Genomic DNA, 10433 nt, shown 5'->3' on the forward strand with positions numbered 1-10433 from the left:
TAAAGGGGGGGGGGGTCGAACGGACCCCCTCCCTCGGTTTTTCGCGAATAACTCGCGTAAAAAGCGACCGATCGCGACGAAACTTTCAGTACCTCGCGTTAATCAATTTTACACCCACCTTGAAATTGTCATGACCCTGACCTTAATGACCTTTGACCTGTGACCTACTTTTCGAGACCATATTTGGCCGGAATCGCGATTCGGCGTATGTCGGCTCGCATTAGCGGCGCGTTTGCAGTCTTTTCGTGGTTTTAAGCGTTCAAACATGGGATGTGATGTTGCTTCCATGCATTAGGGTGGGTGTCAAGGTCACCGGAAAGTCAGGTCAGGTCATTGACCTTTGATGACCTCGGTTAAAAAGTTAATTAACAATTTTAATTAGGATAGTTTAATTCAAGTGGGTATAATCCGACTTGACAATTTACTAGGAGGGTTTTGCAGCGCTATTAGTTCGGCATGTAATTAGAAATCATTGCTAATTTCGATCCGGATATCGTTATTCAATGCTGGCCTTCGCGTCCTCAGAAAAGTTGTTTATAGTCATGAAGGCTTGCATTGACCCATACTTTCCATTTTTCAGCACCATTATTCGCCGTAGTTGACCAGGTGTTTTCTTCAGCTCTCCCCTGAATCCTTTGGCTTAGACCTGGCGTAGGGGAGAGTGGGGTAATTTGGCCGCTTTTTTTAGAAAACGATATAACTTAAAATTGACGACACATTTCTGCATTTTCTCAACGTTGGCAGGTGTCGCATTCATTTTACTTTACTGGACAGTGAACTTGAAATGATAGAGTAATTACTTATATTGAAATTGTGACGTATTACAAAGGTCTGCAAGGCGGCCAAATTGCCCCACTCAGCAGGGTTATTTGGCCGGGGGTGTGGGGCAATTTGGCCGGTGTTAGTTTGCGGTCGAGATTTTCTGTTATATTGCGAGTCAGCTTCAGATTCAGCAATGACGTGTGTCCTATGACGCATTTGCCACATTTTGGAAGTTGGCTCAGGGGTCACAGGAGTCAAAATAGCCAAATTAGCGGCTCTAGATGCGATCACAGTTTTTTACGAATAACTTTTGAAGTAATCAAGCTAGGCCAAAACTTCGAGTACCATCGTAATTCTCTCGTCAGTCCGCATCGAAAGATATATGTGTTGACCTTGTGAAGTCAAGGTCAAAGGTTGACCTCAGGTCATGTTGCATCAGGTCGCTTGACCTCAAGGTCACGTGATTTCAAGGTCATCATGCATATCATTCGATGCGCCTTGGCGAGATGAACAGAATGAGACCATTTGTGCGGCTGTACCATTTTTATGTAAGGATTTATTAGCAAAAAACGTTTGGTAACCTTTGATGACGTCACATGCTCTTACAGTTGACCAATCGGAAGTAAGGCATCAAAGAAGTCAAAGTTGGTCATGAATCATGTCATTTATGGTACAATTGACCATGAAAACTCGGCCGTCCCAGCATAGTGACCATGAGCGCACCGGCCAAATTGCCCCGCTAGTCCCGGCCAAATTACCCCATATTGCCATTCTGAAAATTATTTTTGTCTATAAAGCCATCACGGCTTTACGGAATTAGATAAAATTGCTCTTGGAACCGCTGAACACCCCCAAGAATGGCGCTATAATGTCTGAATTCGTTTTTAGCCCAAACACTACATGTTATACAACTTTGTAAACAGAAGTAAAAGTTACCATTTTCTAATGAAATTAACGTTTTATTAATTTTGAATAAAACTACGAGGGGCAAAGTTTTGGCGACGGTACATTCTTTTTAGACATACTGTACCTCGTCAGTGGTAGTAGTCAGAAAAAGAGCGGACTGTCACTGGTCGGCAGCGGAACGCCTGTCTCCACTCCAGTCCTCCCCACTTCCCAACGTACGGGAAACACCGGCTGGGGATACCCAATTCCAAAAACAACCTGTGATCTTTTTTCACAATAGCTCAGGAATAACGAAAGTTTTAAAATTAGCGGGCAATTTCAGGTAATTCAGAGTTTCATGTCGCTGGTTGACTGTTGTCTGTTGGTCCGCTCAATCACTCTGGCTAATTAGACACGATGATGACGGATGGCAGACGCGACAATGAAACTATGCATTTGGTGTGCTGCTGCGGTCGATCCGTGAACTCCTCAACGGCGTGGTTTTTGGCCGGTAGGGAAGAGTTAAGACCTAGTAGATGTAACGTAAGTTGCAGATACATTAGGCTCTCCGCAGTTTCCAGTGGGGTCGCTAGAATGCAATAATGCACAAACAGATGCTGATTATGTAAGGATATATTTGTGTTATTAGGTTATCGGTGGAGCCAGCAAATAACTGAATGAAAATTCTTTTATTGACGTTTCGGTTCCAAGCAACCTTCGTCAGAATAACAAGTTAAAATGTAAACATACGTATCGTTTACATCTTAACTTGTAATTCTGACAAAGGTTGCTTGGAGCCGAAACGTCAATAAAAGAATTGTCATTCAGTTATTTGCTGGCTCCGCCGATAACCTAATAACACAAAAATGCGCAAACAACTTGTCGACCCGTAGAAGATAAGAATGGACGAAAATTCAATATCCCGTCTTGTTATTGGTGTGTTGGCAACTCCCGCGGCGGAGTTTTCATGTGGTGCCACTCCTGCCGTGTCGGCTGCTGAGGCATGCCGATCTAATAATGAGCGAGCCCCCCGGGTGGAACAGGCTCCTCCATGGAGCGGCGCCGCGCCAGCCTTCCCCGTATCGGCTGGGCAGCTACGGCGAACGAGTCGCATGCCGTGACAAAACGATCCAGTATTAGGCGGTATTGGCGTTTGGTGGAATGTCGCTGGCGTGACCGACCGGTCCTAAATCGCAGAACTGGACCAATTACCAGCGTAACAAAGTCCACCCACTTCGTATCAGTTATTGATGCTGTCAGCGTAGACCTTCGTGGAGCTGTAATGTCTGGCATAGCGTCGGGTCGTCCAGTCGAGGCCTCCTCTCGTAATCCGTGTCCTACCGCGGTGCTCCCGCCCACCGCGCGCGGTGTGTCCGAGTGACGACAGACCGCCGCGCCGGTCTCATATGTTCTGATTACACCTGCCCCCGCGGCGCCGGCAGACTCCCGGCTCTGCTCGGCGGGCGCCGCCGCGGGCTGCCCGGCGGGCGCCGCCGCGGACCTGCCCGGCCGGCCGCCGCGGGCAGTCGCCGTAGCCCGGCAGCGGCCTGGCTCAAACAAACCGCGGTCCATACCGCCCCGGGCGGGGACGCGGAGTGACGGCCTGCTTACACATTCCATTACCGGGGATGTCTGGCCGCTGCCGGAGCGCTGTTTTTGCGCGGGGACCTTTCGACTGACATTTGAGTAAAAAGCAGATCGAGCTCCCGCTGCGTGGCGTTTTTGCGACACATGACATACGAGCGGCGATTGGGACATGATCGAACGTCTTGTCGGTGTCGTAAGCAATCTGCACATGATATTGTATGGCAATACGGCCCAAAATATGGGCCGTATAAGGCCGTATAATCCTCTGTCCATAATATTATCATGCTACGACGATTTGTTGACCAGTAAGTACACGGGCACCATTAAACAAGCCTACTATATAAAGCAAGAGAAATCAATAAAATGCGGCAAAATTAACGTTTGATAGTTAGCTATCGCAATTCTATTGACAATTATCATTTATAATCAATTATAATTAATTGATAATTTATTTGATACTGACACGCTTACATTAAGTGTAGTGTGCATACATACTGTGAAAGATATACTTAATGACATACAGTCACGTCATGCAGTTCCCATAAAACGAAAAGTCAAGGTTTCCGTCTGTCACGCAGGTCGTAAACGTACGTTATTTGAAATACTGCTCTGTGCTCAGCGTTGAGAATGTCGCGCAACTTCCGTTTGGGTCGGGCTGGAAAGGCGCTTGGTCGCCGTAACCGGTCGTGCGCTGGTGCGCTGGTAGATTCCGGTTGCAATGCTGACCGATGACTAAGAAATGCCAATTGCAATCTGGCGTGAGGTCGGACAAATGACTGATTTATGTCCTGGTGTCTGCGTGCGTTACTGTCCCGATCAGCGATTATTGTTTGAGCCTGCTAATGTCCTAGCTCATGATCTACATACATAGTGTCCTCGTCGGCCACTCTGATTAGCCTTCCGTCGGCTGGCTTGGCACTAATCCCTTACCAGTTTAAAAGTCCAACTTCCCTAGTCCTTTGTCCTACAATAAATATCGGTTGTTATTGGACGGGGGACCATCGTATGATATCGGGCGTTTCCAGTACGGGGTCCGAAGCCCTGCTCTCTGCAGAGGGACGGGGGCGCATTGGGCGCCCGTCCGTCTGGCTGTGTGACCGGGTTCACCTGCTGCGGCCCGGTCCCTGGGCCGGTCCCCTCCCGGCTGGCCGTAATGGCCGTGAAGGAGCGGCGCGCGGGGCGACTGGGAGCCGACCAGCTGCCGCCGCCGCCCCCGCCGCCGCCGCCGCCGTGCACTTGTTCCCCGGCCGACAGCAGAGAGACGGGATGAGTGGGAGCAGCTGCTGGTGAAATCGGCGCTCTGCAGGGCTCGGTCGGAGAGCGGCCACCACTGACAAAGGAGGACGGGACGGGCGGACAGGGCTCACAGACAGCAGCTGCACGGCGCTCCCGATCACGGTTTAACTCCGCGCTGACCGGCAGCGACCGATCCATTATTCAGGCCTCAGCTCTTGCTCTCGGCCTCCCTGGCCTAGAACAAGAACCGAGCGTGTCTGAATGAACCTGTTCAGCGTACAGTTCGATTGCCACAGTGCGCGGTGCTGTCCAGAGTGAATTGTGCCGAGTGACGGGACGTTGTTTTCTGTGTGTTTCAGAGCCGACCACCGACCACCAACCACCGGCCGCTGGGTGTCGCCGCTCCGTAGGACTTTCACCAGAGCGCTGATGTGTTCCCCCTCAAAATGTCTGTCAACCACCGGTGTCCACCGTCCCCTCCCCTCTCCCCCTCTCCTGGGCAATCATTCCATTATTTCCATGTTAAAGTCGGGTGCGCGCTGCTGAGGGCGCCGTGTTGGCTGTTGAGTGGCGTGCCGCCGCCGCGGGTCTGTGCGGCTCGGCTGTCCGAGCCCCGTGTGACCGGACTGGGCCGGGCGCGGGTGTGCTGTGGTGTGGTCGGGCCGACTGAGCGGCCGCCCTGTGAACGGACTGGAAGTGGACACGGCCGGGCCCGGGGGGCTCCCGGCCAGCTCTGCGCTGCTCTGTCTCCGTCCCGAGCGGCCCCAATCACCGCCGTCACCTACCGTCGTCCCGTCCTATCTCAGCGACTAATACATATTTTTCAAGTCGGCCCGCTGTCTGTGCTGTGAGCGCTCATAGCGTGTGTGTAACCAACGGGTGTCAGCATTGAGCAGTGATTGTTCGGAGCTCAGCGAAACCCACAGCGGAAGGGGGAGCGGCGAGCAGAGTTTACCCAGCGTGCCGTGGCCGCCGCCACCACCGCGGCCGGCGGCACCGACGGCCACGTGTCAGTTCCCACCGGCCGCCGCCGGCTCATTTGCATATGACTGGGCGGCTAACTGTTTTGGCCGGCGGCGGCTTTGTGACTGAGCGATGGGCCACCGCGGCGCAACACGGGGCGACACGGCGCCGCCTGTTATCCGCGCCGCTGATGGCTGATTCAATTAAACGCCGCCGGTCCCAGCGACACGTCACGTCCACCTGCCGCGGGGCCAGCCGGACGGGACGGCAGACGGCCGCCGCAGACAGGTCGATGGGCCCGGGCTGAACATCACGCAACACAGGTTCACGGGGACCGCCTTATAGAATAGACCGGCACCGCCTACGGGAGGACTGTAAATTGGTAGTTCGGCTATCAATGACCACTAAAGCAATAAACGGGGCGTGCCAGTGAATGATACCGTCAATTATGTCTGTCGCTCTTTAAACTATAAATACGAGACCGGGCGGAGTTGGCCCGAGTCGCCACAGGGATGCTAGGAATTTATCGAAGATTGGTCGATCATACTATCTTAAGCGGATTCATGGAAACCCGGTAGATGGCTAGGTTGCCTTTTACGCAGTACCGACGTAATCTTTTTTTTAATCTTGCTATAGGGGAAGTTGGGGCAATGCCGGAGTTGGGGCAAAGCCGAAATTCGAGATATTTCGAAAACCGTAAGACATGGATGCCACCTGTCAGTGATGCTCTGAAGCTTAAGTGACTACAATTATCGCATGTTTGTTACGAGTCGTCATTCGGAATACTTCGGCTGTGAGGGCACCAAGAGCGTTTTCAAGGTACGCGTTCCTTGTACTGCATGCGCCTTTGAAGCTGCATTTCTTACTCATTATGCTACCGTTTGTCTGGCCAATTCGGTCAAGTAATCTTCAGCATGTCTTTGCATAAGTGTGCTGCCTATTTGAAATTTATACGGCACGTTGAAAAGTTATGGGCCTGCAAATGAAAGTATGGCTGGCTGGGGTAATGCCGAATACGTGCAATTACGCACGTTAAAGCACGCTACGTGGACTTTACTGCTGTAGAATAGCAACGCGAATTTTTAGTCACACAAATTACACTTTCAAGTTTCAACCGACACAACGGCCTGTTACCTATAAGGAATTATTTACCTGGCATTTTCTTATTATATCACACAATTATAACTTCCACTGTGCACCGCGTCCTCAAGCTCTTAAAACGCGTGTCAGCTTTGTTAAATTCTGGATAAAGTTTGAGCTAAAGTGGCAAAACATCAATGTCGGCATTCCCCGAAGATCATTTCTCCCATTTTCGGCTTTCCCCGCAGTCCGGGGCAACGCCGAAAAAGTCACTTCTTTGATATTTTTAGTTTGTGCGTGTAAAGTCCGTGCCGAGCTCCTTGCTGTATTGGGTCCAGCTGCAGACTGCCGCGCGGCCGGCCGACCGGCCGCCGCGCCAGGCCACACAAAACCGCCCGAGGCACATGCGCCGCGACACGCAGGGACGGACACCGCGCAGGGACGGATACAGGGACGGCCGATAAGGGAGGCGCAGCGGCGCACTCAGGCCACAGGTGGGGGGAGGCGTGAACCATAGTTCACTACACTGCCCCCTCACAAAACACAAGTAATATGAACAGAGCTAGGAACCAAAAAACTTAGTCTGCTTTCTCACTCTAGTTCCGCGACGAACACCACCACCCTCGTCCAACACACGAGACTGTACACCTGCACCAGCCTCCACTCCGAGCCCCGAACGCAGTGGGGTTTCCGTCCGTGCACCAGCGTCGCCGGCGACACACGCGGGCTCGAGCTCTGATGCCTCAGGCCGGGGCTCCGACGGAGCAGGCGCCGAAGATGATGGCGATGCTGCTGGAGCGCTAGGCGCCGCTCCAGGTGTGCTGAACGGCGGCAGCGACGCGTCCAAGCCAGACTCCCCCGGACGAGACGGCTGCAGCGCCGCCGTCGGATTCCGAGATGGCTGCCCTCCTTCCGCAGGAATGTCACCGGGCTCCGAAGTCAGCGCAGAACGTCCTGCAAACAGTTCGCCGTCAGACCTATGCCGAAGCTGATCGATATGTCGTCTCCAAAGCCTACCATCTTCAGTCTCCACAGCGTAAGACACAGGTCCATCCACTCCGACGACAACACCAGCAACCCACTTCGAGCCAACACCATAGTTCCTTGCAAACACCAGGTCAGCCACATCCAGTCTCCTGCCAGTGCTCACCTTAGCATCGTGGTTTTCCTTTTGGATCACCTGTTGTTTCTTCACCTCAGTTCGCAGGTCCGGGTGCAGAAGGTCCAGGCGACTTCGGAGGACACGCCCCACCATCAGCTCTGAGGGGGCTACGGAAGTTGTGCTGTGCGGGGTGATACGCTGGCAAAGCAACCATCGTGATAGCGTAGTCTCCCAGTCACTGTTCGACCTCTGCAACGCTAGTTTGACATCTTGTACAGCACGTTCAGCTAGTCCATTGCCCTGACTATGGCGAGGTTCTATGGTCTTATGATGAATGCCGTTCTGGCGCACGAACTCCTCAAAATCTGATGACGTGAACGATGTAGCGTTATCAGTTACGATTACGTCCGGTAGCCCCCACCTTGAAAACATCTGTCTCAGTTTGGCTATAGTCGTCTGGGAGGAGACACTGGTACAACACTCTGCCTCCACCCACTTGGAATAAGCATCCACCACGATCAGGACGTACCTTCCCTTCTTCGGCTCAGCGAAGTCCACGTGGATCCTCGACCATGCCCGCTCAGGCCACGGCCACATGCAGATTGGAGAACGTCCCGGTGCAGGTCGGCTTTCCTGGCAGGCTTGACAGGAGTTCACGATGTGCTCAATATGCTGGTCCAGTTGAGGCCACCAGACACAGCCTCTCGCCAGAGCCTTCATGCGGCGGATGCCAGGGTGCGCCACATGCAGCTCCTTCAAGACTGCTTCACGTGCCCTGCTGGGAACGACGACACGGTGACCCCACATCAGCACTCCACGACAAACAGACAACTCCAGACGCTTCGAGGCAAAAGGTGACAGGTCTGCATTTGTAACCTGCGGCCAGCCACCCCTCTGGACAAGACGCATTACCCGAGACAGCACCGGGTCACGTGACGTCAGGAGGGCTACCTTCCTGGCGTCAAACAGCTGTTGATCATCGACCAGGAGCACCAGATCCTCCTCCTGCGAAGAGTTCGAGTCAGGCAGAGGACAGCGGCTGAGGGCATCAGCATTGCCCATCTCTTCAGTCCGCCGGTACTGAATCTCGTATCGGTACGTCGAGAGCTTCAACGCCCACCTCCGGATTCTGGAAGACGCCATCTCAGGTAGGTCAGCATGTTCACCGAACAGCATCACCAGAGGTTTATGGTCGGTGACCAGCGAGAACATGTTACCGGCCAGGTACGCGTGAAACTTGGTAACCCCGAAAACGATTGCCAGTGCTTCCCTCTCTATCTGAGAATATTTGCGTTCACATGGGGACAGACTTCTAGAAACGAATCCCACTGGCTTCTCAGTCCCATCAGCTTCCCTCTGAGCCAAAACGGCACCGATTCCCACAGAGGAGGCATCACACACTAGGACTTGCCGTTTGTTGATGTCGAAGTGACCCAACACGGAGCCAGACGAGAGGACGTCACGAGCCCACTGGAAGCTGGCAGCCTGCTCTGCACCCCAGCGCCATGCCACGTCCTTCTGCAGGAGGAGATGAAGTGGCGCCAGCTTCTGACTGCGGTCTGGAATATATCTGGAATAATACGTCAGAATTCCCAGGAACGACTTCAGCTGCTTAACGTTCTTCGGTTCTGGCGCTGACTGTATGGCTCGCACCTTGGCTGGTGTCGGCCTGATGCCGTCCTTGTCAACGATGTGACCCAAGTACTCGACACTGGGCACCAAGAATCTACACTTGGCTGGTCTCACCTTCAACCCGGCTCTCTTCAGTCTTCCGAGGACGTCGTCCAGCGTCTTCAGATGCTCCTCCGTCGTTCTGCTGGAGATCAGGATGTCGTCCAGGTAAGCCACCACACCAGGTAAGTCACGAAGCACCCGCTCAATCTCCCTCTGGAACAGACTGACCGCCGAATTGAGCCCAAAAGGCAGACGAGAGTAACGCATCAACCCCTTCGGCGTGTTCACCGTCAGTACATCGCGCGAGTCTTCATGCACAATGACCTGGTTATACGCCTGTGCTAGATCCAGCGTAGTGAAGACTCGTCCCCCAGCAAGCTGCGCGAAAATATCCTGCGCGCGCGGAAGCGGATATGTGTCACACTTCACAGCCTTATTTGCAGTCAGCTTTAAGTTAGCACATACTCTGACAGTGCCATCCTTTTTCAAGACAGGAACTAGCGGAGCGGCCCACCTGCTGTGCGTTACCTGTTCAAGTACACCAGACTCTACGTCCTTTTGCAGCTGCTTCTCCACCTTTTCCTTGTAGGCGTATGGCATGGAACGAGCTCTGAAAAACTTGGGCTGCACACTTCGGTCAATGTTCAGGCGGAGCTTCACATCCTTCAACTCCCCCAGACCTGGTTCAAACACTTCCGCATACTTCCTTCTCAACGCCGCTACTGACACATTCTCAACAGCACACACTTCCTTCCAGTCTAACTTGACAGCTTTCAACCAGTCCCGTCCCAATAGGCTGGTCCTATTTCCTTGTACCACAACAACCTTGAGGTTAGCATGCTTCTGGCCCTTGTAAGTTACTACAGTTCTGAATTCCCCCAGGACTGAAATCACATCTCCTGTGTACGTTCTCAACCTGAGAGCGCTGGGTTTCAACCTGGGACGTATCCGTAGAGATTTGTATGTGTCCTCTCCTATCAGAGTGTTACCCGAGCCGGTGTCTATCTCCATGTCTACTTGCGTTCGCTGAAAGTAAACAGAACAGCGAAGTGGCGGAGAACTCACCTGGAGGACGCTTGCAGATTGTGGGCTGTCGCTGCTGGTAGCCGCCACCTGCTGGACGTTCCCGGCGTCTTCATCGGGC

The 10433-nt window shown here is 53.0% G+C and overlaps 2 protein-coding genes across 4 annotated transcripts in view; one reads left to right on the forward strand and one right to left on the reverse strand.

Moving 5' to 3' along the window:
* LOC122383821 (radial spoke head protein 3 homolog B-like) overlaps positions 1 to 5301 on the forward strand; it is an 82405-nt gene extending 77104 nt beyond the window's left edge. For both annotated transcript variants that reach the window (XM_043370604.1, XM_043370603.1), the window contains one exon: positions 4830 to 5301. In XM_043370604.1, the coding sequence (XP_043226539.1) occupies positions 4830 to 4900 (71 nt within the window). In that variant the 3' untranslated portion in view covers positions 4901 to 5301. The remainder of the gene's footprint in view (positions 1 to 4829) is intronic.
* A 1524-nt stretch (positions 5302 to 6825) lies between these two features.
* Positions 6826 to 10142, reverse strand: LOC122383845 (uncharacterized protein K02A2.6-like). 2 transcript variants are annotated; one of them, XR_006256904.1, is made up of 4 exons: positions 9027 to 10142; positions 8145 to 8393; positions 7664 to 7813; positions 6826 to 7467 (listed from the first exon to the last, which is right to left on the reverse strand). XR_006256904.1 is itself a non-coding variant. In XM_043370641.1 (3 exons), the coding sequence occupies exons 1-3, from the start codon at positions 9887 to 9889 to the stop codon at positions 7783 to 7785; spliced, it is 1143 nt and encodes a 380-aa protein (XP_043226576.1). In that variant the 5' UTR covers positions 9890 to 10142; the 3' UTR covers positions 6826 to 7782. The 2 variants fall into 2 exon arrangements, 1 of the variants encoding a protein (XP_043226576.1); XM_043370641.1 differs by having other exon boundaries at positions 6826 to 7813.
* Between the last annotated feature and the right edge of the window lie 291 nt (positions 10143 to 10433).

The sequence above is a fragment of the Amphibalanus amphitrite genome, unplaced genomic scaffold (assembly GCF_019059575.1).
Source record: "Amphibalanus amphitrite isolate SeventyFive unplaced genomic scaffold, NRLGWU_Aamphi_draft 000174F_arrow, whole genome shotgun sequence".
In the NCBI taxonomy this organism is placed as follows: Eukaryota; Metazoa; Arthropoda; class Thecostraca; order Balanomorpha; family Balanidae; genus Amphibalanus; species Amphibalanus amphitrite.

Bases quoted from the DNA above. Each gene is read 5' to 3' on its own strand.
- LOC122383845 (XM_043370641.1), bottom strand. From the start codon at position 9,889: ATGCCATACGCCTACAAGGAAAAGGTGGAGAAGCAGCTGCAAAAGGAC. The intron at 8,394-9,026 runs GCAAGTCCTAGT...CGTCGTTCCCAG, and splicing joins CACTTCGACATCAACAAACG to CAGGGCACGTGAAGCAGTCT. The intron at 7,814-8,144 runs GTACGTCCTGAT...TTGCTTTGCCAG, and splicing joins GCTGAGCCGAAGAAGGGAAG to CGTATCACCCCGCACAGCAC.